General features: G+C 41.7%; 1 protein-coding gene across 6 annotated transcripts in view; it reads right to left on the reverse strand.

Annotated features, from left to right (window-relative positions):
- PDLIM5 (PDZ and LIM domain 5) overlaps nucleotides 1-20,295 on the reverse strand; it is a 127,010-nt gene that overhangs the window by 19,866 nt on the left and 86,849 nt on the right. For 5 of the 6 annotated variants that reach the window (XM_081020757.1, XM_081020760.1, XM_081020761.1 and 2 more), the window contains 3 exons: nucleotides 18,712-18,858; nucleotides 17,139-17,276; nucleotides 7,474-7,658 (listed from right to left, as the gene is read on the reverse strand). In XM_081020757.1, coding sequence (XP_080876883.1) covers nucleotides 7,474-7,658; nucleotides 17,139-17,276; nucleotides 18,712-18,858 — 470 coding nt within the window. The remainder of the gene's footprint in view (nucleotides 1-7,473; nucleotides 7,659-17,138; nucleotides 17,277-18,711; nucleotides 18,859-20,295) is intronic. The other variant, XM_081020762.1, reaches the window with a different exon arrangement.

Below are 20,295 nucleotides of genomic sequence, written 5' to 3' on the forward strand. Positions count from 1 at the left end.
AATGCACTCTGGATAACGTATGGTAAATTTCTATCCATCATTGATCTTGGGGCATGTCTCTATGTGCTGCAGCACTGCAAATGCTTTCTAGCAGCGGGGTTAATTCACCTCTTATTTTGCCATTTTAAAATGTTATATTGTTTGGAACCATGCACCCTCTGGGTGGCTGGGACAATGTTCTCTCCCTTAGATTTCCAATGGAGGCAGATCCCACCTAACAGGGTAGCCTCATTGCAGAATTATTGGGGCCATGGCCGTGCCTGGCTAGAGGCCAAGGAAGGATGTATTGTTGCCAGAAGTGGGTGGGAGGAGGAAGAGGATATGGGCACATATTAATCCATCCCCTCTGCATTTGACGCCATGGGAGCAGCCAATGGACTGTGGAAGCAAACAATGCAAGCATTTCAAAGCTCTCCCACTACCTGAACCTAGATATGAATAATGCTAAATATTTCCACACCAGTTTATAAATCAATGAAACAATACATAGAACCCCCCCCAAAGATTATATAGCCCCCATTGTATCTTCCAGTGGTCCCAGGAATTTCACATATTTTCATTTATATTTGCATAATCCTAAAAAAACCTCTGAAATAAAAACCAAAAATAAACCCCACTGCCACGGTGATTTCAAAAGGTTGACATTTCACATCACAAGTAAATACCCCAGCTTTAACAGTTGACATTTACGAATAGCTATGCTGTGGTTTCACAATATACTTTCCTTGGCTGCATCAGAATTCACATTAGTTAACTTGTGAGAGTTTGTGGTATGCCGCCTCATGACAGAAAAACAATTTAGAATTATTAATACCAGACTGTCCATTCGTTAGAATCAAACTCCTCTGATGTTGCTACTGAACTATCTATGCAATGTTTGTAGGGAATTAAGGTCTATTCCTACATTTGCTATATTGGTTGACTGCAGAGATGCCTAATCACATCCTCTTTTATTCTTCTGCAAAAAAAAAAAAAAGGGGGGGGGGGTTTCCAGAGAATGATTTAAAAATCTATGCAGAAGTGAAATTGCTGAAACAGGTCTAGGTCTGATCATTTAAAGGAGTCCAACAATGCTGTATTTTAGTTTGATTAAAAAATAATGATGATTTAGCTCCAGCATTGCATAATCAGTATTTCTATATTCCTAAGGTCTCCCTATGCCCGTAAACATATGCCCTCAACACTGCAAGGCATTATGAGAATATTATTTACTGCCTTCTGCAAAGAAAATGATCTAGTCATTAATAGTGCTAAATCCAAATTAGTGTTCTACAGTGGTACCACAGGTTAAGTACTTATTTCGTTCCGGAGGTCCGTTCTTAACCTGAAACTGTTCTTAACCTGAAGCACCACTTTAGCTAATGGGGCCTCCTGCTGCCACCGCACCGCTGGAGCATGATTTCTGTTCTCATCCTGAAGCAAAGTTCTTAACTCGAGGTACTATTTCTGGGTTAGTGGAGTCTGTAAGCTGAAGCATATGTAACCTGAAGCGTATGTAACCTGAGGTACCACTGTACTATGGTAAGAGGAAAAAAATGTTATACAAATAGTACATAGACTTAGAACAGATAAAGTCATGTTATCTTGTAACAGCTTTTTCTGCTTCGGGATCTTGGGTTTTACAAAAATAAAAATAAAAATAAAAATAAAAATAAAAATAAAAATAAAAATAAAAATAAAAATAAAAATAAAAATAAAAATGAATGCTTAGAATCCTGAATTTTAGGCACCTGTGATCAATATGCTCATTTTAAACGTCTTTAGAGCAAAAGTGCTGCCAGTGTTTGTTTTCGACACATAAATCGAGGGCTTTGCAAATATCACCAGAACAGAAAGAGTTCAAAGGTGGGGGGGGGGTGTTGCATGTGAGTTGGGGTATTAAAATCTCCCCCTGCTTATTTAATAAGAACAGTTATGTGTTATGGCAATCTCTGGCCTAACACATGTTAGGATATCTAATTATTGGTGCAGATCATTTCAAATGGGTGAAGATAGACTTCCTAAGACGTGACTTAAAGAAACAGATGGCACCAGCTCCGAGCAGTTTCTGGTTTCAGAAATTTTCCAAGTTACTAGAACAGTATGGATTTTCAGGGCAGGCTCTGAATTCACTTGTGGCCAGAAACAGCTTTAAACAAAGAGTATCAGATGTCGGAGCAGAAACTGACAAAGTTGAACAGAAAAGGGCTGCTATTATGCATTGATTGTCAGTTCCAAAACAACTGTATTTTCATACTGATGCTGATATTTCCCATGAAAACAGAATACCAGAAAGCTTTTATCGTACTTCATTTTGAACAGATGGAATCAGTGATGCAACTGGAGAGATTCCTGGGCATCCATCTGTTGGGCAGCACTAACAGGGTACCTGCCTCAGTATATTATCTGTAGTCTGATATTAGAGAATGCTATGTAAAGTCTTTACAAAAAGCATGAAATATTGGAGACTGACCGGGGAAAAAAGCTTTATATTATAAGGAACTAATCAGTATGTAACTTGGAAGGGAGCCTCCTTTGTGATAAAATTCTTCAAGTCTTAGGGTGGTATTCAACTAAGTTTTACTCAAAGTATACCCACTGAAATTAATGAACATGGCTAAGTTACATCCATTACTTCTAGTGAGTCGACCTCAACTGCCTCATGATTCAGATGGAACAGAATGACAGAGGTGGGTATAATTAAATATTGGTAACACCTAACTCCTCATCTCCTTATGACCACTCCCAGTGGATTCAGACACAGTTAAATAGCATGGGAACAAGATTGACCCCTGTATTTCCAACTTTCACAGTGCCATACAGGCGCCCCCAACAACTACCGTACTTTCTGGAAATGGCTCCAGAGGCAGAAGCAGAACCATTAAAGTACACTGCCCCCAACTTTCACTTTCTTGAGCTACTCCAGAAGGATATTGTGGTCAAAAGGTGCCAAAACATCAAGCAGAATGAGCAGAAGTACACTCCCCACATCGCTCTTTGATGACAAATGTCATCAGCCGGGGCGGGCCAAGGCAGTTTCAGTGCCCCGACTGGGCCTGAAGCCAGGCTGAAATAGATCCAGACAATCAGTTACCTATTTTTACCTAGCAGTTAAACTATTTTGCAAAACCTGGACAAAAGCACTTAAATATTTCATGAAGTAGCTGCAGTTGCATGAGGAGCAAGTATCCGCTGCTAAAAATAGCCAAATGTAATAATGGGAAACCTTTGCATGTCCTGTACTTGGTATAGATTTCCACAAAAGCTCAAGTTTTCCAAATGTGTTCTAGGATCAGTATATAAATCTCCTTAATGCTTCACAGGTGGTGTTTATCACCAAGAAATCCAACAAGTTTCATAAATAAGCTGATGAATGCAATGTTATGCTTCCATTGTGGATTTTTCTCACCTTCTTTTTATGGACAATTTCATCTGCATGAATGCCTTTAGATACAACCCTTTGTGACTGCTGTTATTTTCACTTAAGAAGAACTGGCACATTATATTCCCCCCCCCCACAGCATCTTTTAGAAAGTACACTTTCAAAAGCTACTCCCTCTTGTCAGTCATTTCCCACCTTCAGACAATACGCAGAGCCTCTGTCAAAATCATCTTTCTCCCACAGTCACTGAAGTCATCCTTCTGTTAATCTTCTGCACTAGCCCAACTTCCTTTTTAACACTAATTTAAAACTCTAGTTCTTGATTTAAAGTGCAACCAATCCTGGCCTTCCCTGCCCAATCACCTAGAAGGCAAATGGCTAGATATATGATTGTAAAAACCATTATATTTCTTTGTGTCTTTTGGCTTATTTTTATTACTCAGAGGCCTCTCAAGTTATCTTGAGAGAGACATCTTGGGTGTGAGTCCTGGAAGACCTGCTCCATGCCTTGCAGGCCTTTTCCACTTGACTTGGCAAGGCGGGGCCCGGACTGACTCCAGCTACAAAAGCTAAGGCTGCTGAATACACTCTTTGGCTGGATTATTGTTTAGGGGCTTTCACTGTTTTGTTGTTGTTGTGGTGGTGGTTGTTGCAGTTATTTATACATATTTTTGTATCTTTATTTTTAGATCTTATAATGTGTACTTTTTACTGTGTTTTATTTATTGCCTATTGTTTATGACTACTTTTATTATGTTTCATGTTGTAAGCCGCCTTGAACATGGTTTTTAACTATGGAAAGGCAGCATACAAATTAAATGACAATGATGATGAAGTCAGCCTCAGCCCATAATGTGTTAACTTAAAAGAAACACACACAAGGCTGTAGGAGATAAGAACCAACTCAAAAGAATGATAGGATCAGTCATGAAACATAATAGCTTTATGAGGTATTTCTGCGCACAATTCAAAGTGCAGGTTTTAACCTTTAAAGCTTAAACATTTTGGGAGAGGGTTGTTTAGAGGACACAAAGACACAAACTTGTCCAGCTTTGAAATGTGTCTCAAGAGGCCCTGCTCATGTGGCTGCGTGTGATGTGAATTTGGTTAGTAAGCTTGAGAGAAAGGGCCTTTTCTGTGGTGGCACCCAGGTTGTGGAAACAACTGCCCTCAGGGATGGGCATAGCCTTTAACTGTGGGTTTTTTAAATGGTTTTAAGAAACTTCCTTTTCTGAGCAGCCTTCTCTTAAATCTGCCCCACCCCCGGCACGAAAGGTATTTTGCAGAATATAGCTATATTAGTTGTTACGATAGTCTCTTATTTGTTTTAATCGGCCTTTATAATGAGCAGTAAATGTCACTCCTTTTATCAGCCCTGATTATTCAAATTTTTCTCCTTATGTTTTTATGATGTGAGTCACCTTGGGGGCAGCATATAAATCTTTTTATAAACATAAATAAATTAGCGGCAGTGCTGTGTCAAATCCAATCGCCAGAGTTTTTCTAAACCATTGTCCTCTTTATTATGCCACTTTTTTGGAGATGGGGCAAATTTCAGAGATGAGGCAGGCTTGGTCCATACCAGTTACATAACTTTATACGGTGGCTGAGGAGCCAAGAGAAAACTCCTGAAAATAAACAGCGTGCCACTAACAACAAGCGTGATCCTGACTTTCAAAGGACTTTTTCAGCCTGCCGGGATAGAATGGGATATACTCTTTTCCACCTAACCGGGGATCTCCTTTGAAAGCCAGGATTACCGTCACTGTTACTGGTGCAATCCCTGCTTTCAAAGGCATTGTCTCTCCCAAAATCACCTCACAAAATTCCTTTCTGATAGCGACCTCTAAAATTCACCATGCCTCTCCCTCAGTTTTCAAGGTGGATTTTTTGTTTTAATGCTTCCCATCATCACAATAATTTGCTTTAAAAAACAAACAAAAACAGCTGCACTCATAAAGTTCAGCTCAGCTCCAGGCAGGGAGCAAGAATCTTTACTCTTCTGTAGAGCATGTTAACACAGTTGTGGCCCTTGCTGTTAAGCTGGCAACAGCAGAAGTGATAGCGGCAATATCAGAGAGAAAAAGTACTGAAATGTCATTTTGAACATATACTTTAAAAAAAATTAAAATCAACCAGTTATGGAAGACTGCATACTAAGACTTTCAACACTCTTAACTTTCCACCACCAAATAGAATAAACTGAAGGTCAAACACTGCATTTTTGTTAAATGTAGCATATCTGAAAAGAACACAGAGCATTCAACGCAGGCTATCGTCTTTTCCTTTTTATAAACAGCCTTAACTTCGTCTCACGTTTTGCCACTAAAAGTGAGTTCAATGGGGCATAGATATGATGATTTATCGCCACCTTGAGGATACTTTGAAGTTCCACACCTCTGAAGCCCAAAGAGTTGTTCGTTTATTAAATGATTGCAACACAGCCATATGCTCAAAAGGCCGCATTATTAAAAATACATGGCACATTAACACCTTATGTTCTCTCTTTTACTTTTGAGATTTCCCCCCTAACTTCTAAGCACATTCCCTGCCTCCCCCGAAAGGACAAATCCCTTTAAAGTGCCATTGAAAATACAGCTTTGCAACTTGAACCACTGGAGAAGCACGTAAGGGGACCCTATCCTGTATTCAAGATGGTTGATAGTCAAGCTATTCGGCACCTGCTGAAAACATTCTTGTTTAGGCAAGCCTACCCAGATGCTTAAGGGACGCGGGTGACGCTGTGGGTTAAACCACAGAGCCTAGGACTTGCTGATCATAAGGTCAGCGGTTCGAATCCCCACAACGGGGTGAGTTCCCATTGCTCGGTCACTGCTCCTGCCAACCTAGCAGTTTGAAAGCACGTCAAAGTGCAAGTAGATAAATAGGTACTGCTGCGGCGGGAAGGTAAACAGCATTTCCGTGCGCTGCTCTGGTTCGCCAGAAGCGACTTAGTCATGCTGGCCACATGACCCGGAAGCTGTACGCCGGCTCCCCTGGCCAATAAAGCGAGATGAGCACCGCAACCCCAGAGTCAGTCATGACTGGACCTAATGGTCAGGGGTCCCTTTACCTTTTTACCCAGATGCTTAGAAAGCTGAGGTAATATTAAACTGCTTTAGTATGTTAGCTTTTGTATGTTTAAAGTATAGTTCTGAATTTTTCTCAATTTTACTGTTTTATCTTGTTGTAAACAGCTTCAAGGCGTTTTAAAAAAACAATCAAGCAGTGTATAAAACTTATGAAATAAATAAGTGGCCCATTTTAGATAGCAACCCTCAGTAAATTTGGGGTGTTTAAGAGCCTATAAGGATACAGATTTGTTAACTAAGCCATAAGGCACATCCACACAGGGCAGTTACATCCACTCCCTTTTCAGTGTGGCACCACAGACCTATGTACCTTGAGAATTGCATTTTTTAAAATGTTTTCTGTGTTATTGTCAAAGTAGAAGTTTCCTGCAGGAAAAAATATAGGAGTGGAAACATTTATTCTCCACAGAACTGGCTGTATAAGTGCATCATATTAATAATTACTGATATACTTGAGAAGGGTGGCTTTTTTTGTATGTATTGTATAAATGATGCCACATACTCTTATTATAAAAAACAGTTAAGTCCAGTCAAAGACGACTATGGGGTTGTAGCGCTCATCTTGCTTTCAGGCCGAGGGAGCCGGCATTTGTCCACAGACAGCTTTCCAAGTCATGTGGCCAGCATGACTAAACTGCTTCTGGCGCAACAGAACACCGTGACGAAAACCAGAGTGCATGGAAACGCTGTTTACCTTCCTGCCACAGTGGTACCTAGTTATCTACTTGCACTGGTGTGTTTTTGAACTGCTAGGTTGGCAGGAACTGGGACAGAGTGACGGGAGCTCACCCCATCAAGGGGATTCAAACCACTGACCTTCTGATCAGCAAGCCCAAGATGCTCAGTGGTTTAGACCACAGTACCACCTGCGTCCCTACTCTTATTATATCCTTTAACACACTAGCAAAGTAAGGCAACTAAAAACTCGAACTTACAAACAGGAATTATCCTCATCATTTTACCTTTTCCATATACTCCTTTTGCATTTTTAACTGAGCAAATAGTAGCTGGTAAATGTACCTGGCTGATTAGAAGATTGCCAGCCTGAGGTTTTGACTGCATACTGAGGTCCTGCCGGCTTGACAGCTGGCGCAGATGCTGCATTGGGAAGAACTGGTCCACGTGTGCCATTCTCTGGAGTTTCAGGCATGCTCCTTACTGTGGCAGCAGTGTAAGCAGTAAACTGTGTTTGCTCCAGGGAATCACTATTTGGAAACAAAATATTATCCCTTAGTTTAAAGCATTCACAAAACAAGGGTAGATGAAGTTAGATGAATGTGCTCTTGATTTACATAAATATGAAGGATAATTTTTATCTGAAACTCTATTCTGAAATATTTATCTTTCATTATATCCAACACACACACACACACTCACAGAGCAATGTATTTGTCTTAAGACAATTCGGACTCAGGGAACATGACAGCTCTCATTTTCAATGTTTTGAAACCCAAGCACACGCTGAAATAGCAAAATGCTGAGATCAGTTACACAATTGGTACATAATGCTAAGGTACAGTGTTTCTGAAATGCCCAAGACAAATGAACAAACAAATCAGGAAAAATACTTTTAAAAGATAAGCTTACACCTCTGGAAATAAGAAGCTTATTCCAGGTTGCACCGTGGCTGATGTCACTATTGAAAAGTCAGTGTTTTTGTTATCAAAACACTGGTCAGATGCACCCAAGGCTTTCTGTTTGAAGCTATTCCAGTAGGCAAGTGAAACTAGCAGATGCTTTAAGTCTGTTATTTTTTTGCTGCTACTTACTATTACAATTATATGCCATCTTTCCTCCAAGGAGCATCTAGGGTCTGAGTACATGGTTCTTCCTCTTTCACTTTAACCTGTAAGTCATGCTAGGCTAGGCTAAGAGATAGCGATTGGCCCAAGATCACCCAGGAAACTTTGTGACTGAATGGGGATTTGAAAACGACTCCCCTTGGTCCTAGACATTTCACTCACAATACCACACTAGTTATTACACACAAATTAAATAAGCACAGAATGGAACACTATATGTAGGATGAATGATAAAAGTAAAAATAAAGCCATACAGCTGCAATGCAACAAACTATGGGTATTTTAATGGAAGGGAAGGCTGCAGCCTTAGTGGAGAGTGGCCTTTTCATGAAACTTTTGATTTATGGCTCACTCCAATGCCTATTGAGCTTAGAAGGAGGCTCTCTGTCAACATTTGCGGCAGGTCTCACACACCAATAACTGTTGGAACTGTTTTTGTAAGATGTACTTCATCAAATCAGAAAACATTTTTCTCTTCTGCTGCTGCACTCCCTCTGGGCTTCCTCCCAGTGGTAATCTTTGCATCACGTTCAAGTAATCATGGAAATGCTGTCAATATGCAGCACAACGACTTAAAAAGCGCTAATTTCCATAGCAATCGGCTTTCTGGCATAATTCTGTGTATCAGTCAGACTGATTAATGGGACAGTGTTTTGAGGGAAGAAAATCCCACATTAATATTGAGAAACACTAACGCAGAGTTGCTCATCTGTCAAGTTCATTTAACACAGCCAGCAAAAAGCTCAAGAATGAGCCCCCCTGGCAACTGGGTACCTTCCTCAAAGGAATGCATCTTTTACCATTAAAAGTAGTAAAGGACTTTTAAGTTCCTTTAAGTGATACAATTTCCCTGATCTGTAGCTTTAAGAAAGCCTTTCAAATTGCATTTAAGAAGGGGGGGGGGGAGAGACCATGTGCCATGAATGCGGAAGGTTTCAGGTTCAATCCCCAACATCTGCAAGAAAAGAGATTCTGCCAGTTACTTGGCCTCCGGATAGTGTTGACTCCCATCAGCCTTGACCATTGGCCATGCTGGCTGAGACTGAGTGTTGTAGTTCAGCAAAACCTAGAGGACAAAAGACTCCCCACCCCAAGACAAAGATAGATGGATGAATCTGACTCAGCTTCCCATGTCCTTCTTTTAAAAGACATAAGGCAGGCAGGCTAGAACATGTTATTTAATGCATCACCATGTGCTTTTCATTTTCTTACGTATGATTGGTTGGTTCTAATTAAGTTTCAGTTTTAGGCTGAAACGACCAACACTCCTTTTATCAAAAGAGCTAGTAAAAGATCAGAGAAATTTTGAAGGCGGGAAGAGAGACTTACCGTATTTATCACCCTATAGGGCGCACTGGCCCATAGGGCGCACCTAGTTTTCGGGGGGGAAATCAAGGAAAAAAATATGATTCCCCCCCCCACAGCTCTGGGAGCAGTGGACAAGCTGCACACAGCCTGTGCGCTACTCCAAGACCTTCTCCCTGCTTTTGCGGGAGGTGGCGGAATTCCCCCACCTCCCGCAAAAGCCCGCAGGAGGGAGAAGGGACTGACTCGGCCAGTCAGTCCCTTCTCCCTCCTTGGGGAAAAGCCCCCAAGAGCGGTGAGCTCTTTAAAGGCTGCGCGGCTCCTGCGGGCTTTTCGACCCACCTTGTGGGGCTGGCGGTGGGGGGAAGCTCTGCTTTCCCCCACCGCCAGCCTCAAAGCCGGGTCGGGGAGCAGCGCTTAGGCGTTGTGCGCCTTCCCGCTGCCCCCCCAGCTTGTGGGGCTGGCGGAGGGGGGAAGCGCTGCTTCCCCCCCCCCAGCCTCAAAGAGCAGACTCTCCTGGCTTCAGCGAAAACAACGCAAAGCCTCTGGAGCGCAGGCTTCAGAGGCTTCGTGTTGCTATCGCTGAAGCCAAGGAGCCTGCATTCGCCCCATAGGACGCACACACATTTCCCCTTCATTTTTGGATGGGAAAAAGTGCATCCTATAGGGTGAAAAATACGGTAATTGCTGTGAGAGCTGTGGCCCCTTTCCCCTCAGCCCTCCTATTCCTGCTGCCCCTTCCCCATCTTCCATCCCTTCAGATTCTCTTACTTTCTCTTTGCCACCAAAAGGGCCAAACCAGATACGATGGGGCAGCCATATTTGTTGTTCATGTGTCTGTCCCGTTTGTGCATTGAAATGGAGGGAATTCAAAGAGGCATGCAAGTGAGAGTAGCTCACCTCTCGACACTTCACCTCCCTGAGATCTGTCACTTCAGGTACTTTTCTCTCAGCTCACTTCCAATACCGGAGACAGATTGGGAGAAAAAGTGCCTGAAATGATGAAGTGCTTCCCTAAAGCAGGAAAGACAAAAGGGCTCACACCCCACACGTCAACGCCCTGGTTTCACTGTGGAATAGTGGATCGAAAGGGTCATTGACATGACTGTTCCTAAACCCCCCTCTCTCGCCATGGGAAGTTTGGGAGGCTGCTTGGTTTACCAAAAAGCTTCAGAAGATAAAGGAGGCCACACAGCAGGTGGCACACGTTCTGGTGTGAATCTGATCAAAAAGAGACACAAGTGCATAGCCATTCCAACTGGATGGCACTGATGGCTGTGAAAAAAGCATCTCTCTCTGCCTCTGTTGCATCCTCAGTGAATCACCCAGTAGGGGCTATTAAGAATGGTAAATTAGGTGGTCCAGACCAGTGTGGTATCATTGACAGAAGACCAGTCAATAGCCTTCTGCGAGAGTTCTGTGAATCACTTTGAGGGGGGAAGGTGTGTAAGGGTATGATTTTCTCATCTCATTTCACTTCACAGCAGAGATCTATGCTGACAGTTTGCCTGAAATCAATACTTCCCATGTCTGACTTCTGAGGTTACATATGAGGATATTTTGCTTTCAGCTTCAAGATTTAGAAATCTGCTTCAAGTCCTCCAGAGATCAAATCAAACTCACTAACTGTTAAGAGCATTGCAGCTGGAAATATAATTTGAACATGCAGAAAATAGAATTAATTAAATTTAGGAAAAAGCTAAATTAGCGACAGTGACTAATGAAGAATGAATTAGAGCAATAGAGCCACTTAAGTAAAAGTTAATGAGATACAGAAGAGCTGAAATATGCAAAGCACTTGCCTAACCTATGTATTGCATTTCCCCAAGCTAGAATTAATTCTGTAAAGTAGATCTCTACATATAATTTTTAAATATTTCCCCCCTCCTCCTCATCTACCTAATTTATTGCCGTATTCTTGAAGAACAATGAACTCTCTTGGGCTTTTATGGGGACAAGACAGAGAACTGCTGCAATCCAGGAAACTCCCTTTGGTGCAAGAAATTTAAAAAGTTACACATCATGCAGTACAGGTTAGGGTGCTCTTTTGTGAAAAGGAATGAATTTCAACATGGGCAATTTTGCATCATTGTCTGCCTAGATTGCAACTTGGTACATGAGCAACAAGCTAATGTACAAAAGTACTTCAGAAAGTTAAGCAAAACAGTGGGGCGGTCATTCCCAGGGCAGACTACAGAGGTCAGAAAGGCCAGACATCTGCTGGATTCTTTAGATCAGGAAGCCTACAGTTCAGAGCCACTACTATCATTTTGCATTGAAGAAGAGAGTAGCAGGCAAACATTCCTGGTCAAAAATCCCTCACTAGTGAGACAGCTTGCCCATACAGATCCCTAAGCACTGGCCATAGTGCTGTTAATTCCAGAAATAAGTAAATCTACACAGAAACAGTTTATTTTTCACCACACAAAGCAATTAACTCTAACTTTTAAATACGGTTCAGTACCCTCTGTAAGTAAAACCATTTTCCAGCAAGACTTGTGCTCTTCAATCCTTCAAGTTTTGTTTTCTACATTAAATGTCAAATTTTATTCTCATTATATCAAGGGTGGTTCACCTTTGCCTGACAGCAACCGCTCCCCCCCAGGGGGTGTTTGCTTTTATTCTGCCTCCCAACACTCCCTAAAATTTGACATTTTTGCCCACTGTTGCCAATCTGTACATGGAAACTGCAAGGCAGACTGATAAGAGACTGTGCTTATATGGTATACCATTTGACAAAGGGAATATGAAGACAGACTTAACAGGTAAAGCAAAATATTGGGGGAAGGGAGATTAAAGGAGAGAGTCAGTCATACTGCGTAAGGGCTCAGACAAACTTTGCATCAATGTTTCATGAGGGAAACTTGAAAAGTGCAAATAGATGAGCCTTGCAGGAGAGCATTCCAAAGTCAGGCCACTACCACAACAAAGATCATATTCCATAACCACCTGCCTCGCTTATGAAGATAGGGAAACACAATTTGAGCAGGTCTCTTTCTAGAACCTGTTGCTGGGTTGTAACTATAGATCAATCCTTTAAGCTATTCTACTGAGTCCTGGCTTTCCCTAAGGTATCTTCTTCTACTACCTACTGATTTAGAGAGCAGCAAGACTCTCCTTATAAAAGGAGACTCCCCTTTGTGGCATAGATGTCTAATCAGTGAACACAAGAACCAGAACAAACAGTTATTAGATGCAGGCATTCTTATAACTCTAGCATTCTGACTTAACATACTGTCTCTCCAGCAACTATTCCCACTGCTTTTTACAAATAGTCATACCTTGGAAGTCAAACGGAATCCATTCCAGAAGTCCGCTCGACTTCCAAAACGTTTGGAAACCAAAGTGCAGCTTCTGAACCCCTGCAAGAGGTTCCTGCAGCCAATTGGAAGCCACGGCAGTCATGCCGGACATTCAGCTTCTGAAAATTGTTCAAAAATTGGAACACTCACTTTCGGGTTTCGGGAGCTGATTTGTTTGGGAGCCAAGGTGTTCGGGATCCAAGGTACGACTGTATTCATATATATATATATATATATATCTGTTTGCCCCATATTCCCCTAATGCTAGCCCTCATGTTACCCAACCATAATTAACCATCGTTTTCCTAATGTTCTGTACAAGTCACTTCCCTCTAGCTCCACCCAACATTCTATTCTCCCACTGCCAATCAACCTTCCCTCTCGACTTTTGTTATAAAGATTCTCTCTCTCTCTCTCTCTCTCTCTCTCTCTCTCTCTCCCTCTCTCCCTCTCTCCATATATAAAACAATAATAAACAACTGTTTAACTACCTTTGCTTTAGGACTGCAGCCTTAGTCATGTCTCTGATTTAAGGATTAGCTTCTAGCTAGCTTCTAATGAAAATCAACTTTTTGCTATGTTTCAGGCATCTCTTTTTAAAAACAAAGAGAAATGCACCAAGTATTTAAAATGGTTCCACCTTTTTATCACCAGTAAAGGGAGGGAGGTATTGAACTCTAATTTGTGGTTTCTGGAATGTTAAACAGAGATCAACAGATGTAAAAATAAACCTGCCATTTCATAATGTTTGCAGGCATAACAGAAATGTTTGGAGGAAAAATGCCTGCACGATGGCAACATAAAAAAAATGCTTGGTGCCAAGGTCACAGGAGACACAAAGGGAGAAGAAATTCTTACTTTCCACCCCATAATCCTATTCTGCTCTTTAAAAAAAAACTTTCCGCTGTAAATTACAAAGGTAAATGTTTATGTTGCTAAAAGTAACAGTGTTTCCAATGGTTTATAAGGAAAAAGGAGGAACTGCCAGGCTCACAAAGAGGTAAAAAAGAACAAATAGGGTAATGCTATTCAAGTTCTTTTTGCCTTGGATTCTGTTAAAAAGGGCACACGCAATAAAGGTGTGAGAAGTGGGAATCCAAGTTGCATCAAGCACAAAGCATTCTTTTTCAGAAGCAGCATAATCTGTTTCCTCAAAACACACCATGGTTTCCTCCATAACACTAAATCATTAGTGTTACAATCCTAGAAAGGTGTCAATTATGTGCTAATAGAGGAAGTTTGGAAATTCACAATTTAAAAGGCAGCCAAGGCAGCCACTTGCCTGGTACAAGTAACAGAGTGAATTATACTTGCATGTTTTACAATGCCACCTACCTGTGTTTGGGCTGCTACTGCAGCAAAATCCTAGATGTCTACCCTTGGACTTCTAAGTTCCTGGGGAAATGCATCCCTAGGACAGATGTGCACAAAGTTCTCTCTGCCTTTTTTCATTACACAACCAATGGACTTTTGCAACTAGATTGTAGTCCCTACAAAATTTGCAAATTGGAGCCCAAGGAGCACATGCTTTCCCCCTTCCCTCTCCAAGCAAATTCTCCTACCTTCCTTTGTTAAACGTGCAACAACAGAAACCAGAGCTCACCCATAATCATAGTTTCTGGTTCCATTTTAATCTATGGTTTCAATTCAAGTTTATTTAAAAAATTGATTGATTATGTGGCGTTTGCCTCCTAGGATGGGTCATAAGGAAAGGGTTAAATGAGTGTGATGTGATTGGCCAGTGGGAATGCAAGGGGGGAGTAAAAGTTAGAGTGGGAGGTTTTGAAAGTCAGTTGAGATTTGGGAATTGGAGAAGGAAGAGGGAGGAATAGGCAGTGGGTTGGTTGTTAGGTGGAGTCAGATAGATAGTTGGGGATAATCAGTTTGAAGTTGTTAGGAACTAAGATTAAGAAACTGTCAAGAAAAACTAACTGAAACCATAAGCTTGTTCCTGCATTTAAAAATAAACTTGCTTATTTGTTTATGTTAACAACTGTCTCGACTCCGTGTGTCCCCGTGAGAAACGGGGTGGTGGCAGCGAAGAAAGCAATCACAGTGGTGGCACAGGGTCAATAGACTGTCAAACGTCCGGGGGCCCTGTGTGATCGCCACAGTCATGTTTGTCAAAGGCGCTTCCCATCCAAATAATGCACACAGCAGAGAATGAACTCTTTATTGTCAAAGATAACACAGTCACTTCTGGAGACCTACACACACCAATCTACTGCTTAGGGAGCTATTCCCAGGTCCGTGTTCTGTGGAACAGGTGTGGCAACTGGTGACCACTCCCCCTCCACCAATTTATGTACTTTTCCCCAACGGGCTGTGAACACCTAGTTGGAGACTACACCTGCAAGGAAGCTGCTTCTGCTCTTCCCACTTCACTTCTTTACTGGTTCTGGGAGACAGTGGTGCAGAAGAGGGTGGGCAAGCACCTGGCCCTTCACTTGCCTGGCCTGCCTCTGCCTCCTCTTCCTCCAGCTCTGAAGCTTCCCCTGCCCCTCTGATTCTTGCCTCCTGGCTGGTACAGGTCCTCACAGACCACTGCCCCCCTCTCCCCAAGTCAGACTCCAGCCGCCCTTCCCCCAGTACACACTCTGAAGAGGAGGAAAAACCACATTTCTGAGTCCGGCTCCTAATTAGCAAATCAGTTTGAAGAGAGTTAGCATTGCATCTACATACAGGCAGTGGTAGCCAAATTGTGGTGGTAAATAAAGCAATTGACTGGGCCACATTTCCCCACTCGTGTCCTAGTCTAAAGGGTACGTCCATTCCAACCACTCTTCCCGTTTTCAGAGGTGCAGGAAGTGAAGAAACTTTTTGTGTCATGCCCCTGTGTTTCTGCACTGGATGGGTCAATTCAAAGATATTCCACAGGCAACCAACACATGACTGGAGCATATGGCAGCGGTCAATTGTATGGAAGCACATTATGTATGGAAGCACATATGCAGCTACACTAGCAGAAAAACAACTCCTGTTATTTAATGATAGAACAAGCCTTTGAAGACTGACTGCTTTCAACTGACTGTGCTGCTGAAACGTGAAACCCTATACTCCTGTAGTTTCATAATATTTTCTCATATGCCTACGATTTTTGAAAACGTTCCCTCTTTCCAACCTTTTTCTGCACCTCACTATTGTGAAAGACATATGGTAGTACTTTCATATATTATAAAACTGGCCTAGAACTGGCATAACAACCCAGATTTGGGGAGGGACAAGGACAAAGTTTTATGAAGTACGGGGGGGAAAGTTGCACATCAAAAAAAATGGGGGGGGGAGGGGAGACACTCATCTGGCTGTGGAATACATAACAGACATTCACTGCTCTTAAGGAATTTATGATACAACAAAACAAAATCCTTTGTATACTGTGACTTGGGATATTCAGAATTATGCCTGCTCCTGAGGCACGTTAATAATGAAATGGTCCATGTATGCCAAGCTAAAGGAAACTAGTTTGCTAGACACAATAAATGAGCTAGTTGCATCTAAACCATCAAAACACAGACGTCTGGTTTGTAGGTTAAATAAAGCGTCCAAGGAAAGTTAGGTCTAATGTTACCATAGTTGTGGTCAGGAAGTATGACACAGAACAAAATGTCCCACCCCACAAGGAAACATGAAACATTTTATGGAGTAGCTGTCAAATGTGTATAAAACCATTTATTTGCTCCCCATTTACCGACAGTAACAGCCTCATAAGATTAAGTCAGTGAATATCTGAGAAAGAGAGACTCTCTGTTCCAATAATACAATAATGTGGCTTCTTCACTGATGGAGCTGTTGCCAGTACCTCATTCAAAACTATTGATTCCACTCTGGTAATATTTTCCCACCTTGTGGTTAACAAAAAGATCACACCTCTTTTAAATTAAGGGAAAAAGTTCGGTGCTATGCAGCACATCACAAATTCAAGACAAGTTGGAAGGCCACCACCAACCTGCACAATTTATGATGACAGCTTTTTAGTGATTAACAGCTCTGCGCCCCCCCCCACCTCCACACACACACACACACACACACACACAAAGCAAAACTTCCCCCCATGCAGCAAGATTCCCTGTCCCATTCTATTAGGTTGTAATGGATATTTTGCTAATAGTGACTGATCAGTACTGGTGAAAATAAACCGCAAGAAGACCTCCATTGCTGGAGCTAAGTACTACATGAGTGGTATACGTAAGTGTGCATTAATTCATGACAGTCCATTAACAAGTTAGAAGATAAGAAGTCAAAGGATTGCAAAACCATTCCTGTCGCACACTCTTACGGTCTCCAGTTTCTTTGCATCTCAAAAGCACTTGCTGATTGTCTTGATGGTCTTGTACTTTCCAGAGTTGGTGGTTTGATAATAGGAGTAATGAGAAGGGCATCCAACAGTGAACGATAGGTACTGTGATCAGAGAGTCTGGTAAGCATTTAAAGAGAATTTACTTTGGCAGCTGGTTTACTCGCAAAGTAGAAGATTAACTAGACATGCTACAGTTGTTAGAGGCGAACTATCCAGTGCAATTCAGAAATGAGTCGCTAACTCTAAGGCAATGCTCCCTCTACTCACAGCCCCCCAACAGGGGTGTTGAAAAGTACTTAAGGGCTTGGACAGAGGCCTCAACAGCCCTATAAGTAGGGGGAAAGGGGCAGGAGACCCAGGCTTTGGGGGCCCTTTGTCACCTCTTAACACCGCCCCTGTCCCCCAATAATTTTAAACTGACTCATGATTCTGGTTGTAATATACAATGCTCCTGAGCCTTTGAGAAAAGGAAAGATGTGCAGCCTCCAAATTTGACTCACCAGGCTCTGAGAAGCTTTCTAATCCCAGCAGCCAATAATAGCATCTGCAAAGGCTTTACTAAGCTCTACTAGCTATCCTTCTATCCTGTATTTTCGTGACAGCTTCAACTTATAGCAAGCCAAAAACAAAACAAAAAACCCTCTTCCCATATGCTTCTCCGTTCACTGGAAATATTTCTTTTTGAGGGAAATAACATTGCTGCTTGAGAATTATGAGGCATGCAAAATTCTATGTTGAACCAGATAATTCCAAGTTTTGGACACATCACTATATCAAAATTAGAAGGCTGGGCTGGATAGTTGTTCAAAAGTAATGAACAGAAATTTCTAAGTGCATCCAAATCACCTTGTATGGGTTCATTTAAATAATTAGAGTGACACATCCTGGATTCTGCATCCATTATAAAACCCCAAGGTAAAAGACTGAATTTTGGTTTGTGTGATGTGTTCAAGAAATGAGCAGAGCTAACTTACAATTCATGCCTTTTCAGCTTCTGCTGTGTATATTTGAAAGGAGTTATATTACTAAAGAATATATTCCCTCCCTCTGGTGCATGTTCAAGTAATTATTTCGCTCGGTTGGGGAAATGATGTGGGGTTTCAAAAGACAAATAATATCTCATACTATGTCCCTGAATCTTGAGTGTATTGTAAAATGCTAGTACACTGGTTGAATTCACACAACTATGTACTAAAGCAAAACAAACAGAGCCTTGACCCTCTGGTTTCTTACTGAGCAGCCATGATGGTGATAGCAGCTTCCACTTGTTTTATATTAACAGTAGTTGAACATTGTCATCTGAATTTGGCTTCTTTTCATTAACCAGCCAGTTTATCCATGTTCAGACAACATGGCAAATGGCAGTATTTTAAAAACGTAAGTAGAACTTTCTGAAACGATCTTTGCAGCTACCTCAGTACTAATACTAAAGCAAAATGTTTTAGCATCATGTCTGAACCAGCTCTGTTAAGTTAGTACCACTGAATTTCACCACTTGCAAATGAACATATTGCACCTCCCACCCTCCACGAGATACAAAGATATTCCAGACCTCCGTACAGCAACTGCAGCAGACACAGCAGCAGCGGCACTCTTAACTTGTGATGATTCCACCTTTGGAAGTAAAGTAGAGGGGATGGGAGCAAACATTACATTACTTCCCAGTGGATTTTCCAGTGGCTCTTTCATAGGGTAGAAGCTTCAGTTCAAATGGAGAAAAAGCAAGGAAGCGAAAGGATAGAGAAAAAGGAAATGAGAAATAAAATATACAAGACACATTTATAGAAGTAATTTCAAAGCTCATTCCTAGCAAAGCAGCAACAAAACCGCTAGCACATTGGATGGGGGACCATGTGTTGATTCCTGCGTTTAAGGGGATTGGGTTAGATAACCCTTGGGGTCCCTTTCAACTCTATGATTCTATGATTTTTTTTGGGGGGGAGACATTTAAGCCACCTAGCGTACAATTTCATTAATGAAATTTTCATAACTGCTTCAGAGACTTTTAAAGTTGGCTCTGTAATGGGAGTTCGACCATGTTCAACCCATGCAGTGGTGATGGCTCTCATATTTTAATCGAGACAAAACAGGAAAACTGTTGCCTTCACATTCTCTTTAAAAACTGCCTGGACTAATCTAATTGCAATAATGCAGCATTTTATGTGTGTGTGTATGTTAGGATTCTTTCCCCGTGTTGCAGTCATGGAATTGTTCTATCACATGACGGTGTATGTTTTCATTCCACATAGTAGGATGTGATGGAGACAGGATGTTTATATTACTGTGTTTCCGTGATGTAGAATTATTGTCCTGTGTTCTCTCTCTTTTTGCTGTTTGATGCTGATGAGGAAGGAGCTGAGTCAGCATGCTCCAAGTGTATTATATGTAAATAAAGCAGTTTAGCCAATATTGCTGTGCTACTGAGTCTGTCACGCTGACTGCTAACACTCTGCTGATCCTGAAGTGTGCTGATGTCTCTGAGGCATCAGTCACTGTGATGTTCAGGCTGGAGAAAGACTTTGAGTCTCCCGACCGACCAGGAGGGCAGTACTGAACGTGTTGGACTAGTCAATGGCATAGTTCTCACAATATCCAAGTGCATCTTTGATCGATATGCAGTTACTGGAATCGTAGCCATTAAAAATGAAGTTCAGCCTGCACTACCAACCCAGTATGGAAAAGTCAGCAAGGCCTGGCTGACTGAATTTATGCATTTTCCACTTTTTCTTCCCTAAGAATGTTATTGAGTCTGAAGCAGTTTCTGTCATCAATAGAGAGTCCGAATCTAAATCCAACACAGAATGTGGCATGCTTGCCCCCACTGATTTCAGTGGGGTTGCTGAAGTCCATTGGTTTCAATAGGCTTAAGCAAGCTTAAACTTTGTATCAGGTTTAGACCTTCCTTTTGATCTTCTTAAGATGTATCTCCATAATTCATTTAAAGCTTCAAATCAGCATGGTGGCTTTTATAAGGCAATTGTAAAGAAAATTTGATGCATGATCGTCTCTGATCGTCTTCCATGAATTTAAGCATGGAGTATTTGGTTTCAGGTCATTGGGACAGAGAGCTTGAATTTTGTAATGAATAACTCACTTCAGATGTTAAAAGAAAATTAGCTGACCCCTCATAAAAACA

The sequence above is a fragment of the Podarcis pityusensis genome, assembly GCF_964106645.2.
Source record: "Podarcis pityusensis genome assembly, chromosome: 9".
Taxonomy (NCBI): Eukaryota; Metazoa; Chordata; class Lepidosauria; order Squamata; family Lacertidae; genus Podarcis; species Podarcis pityusensis.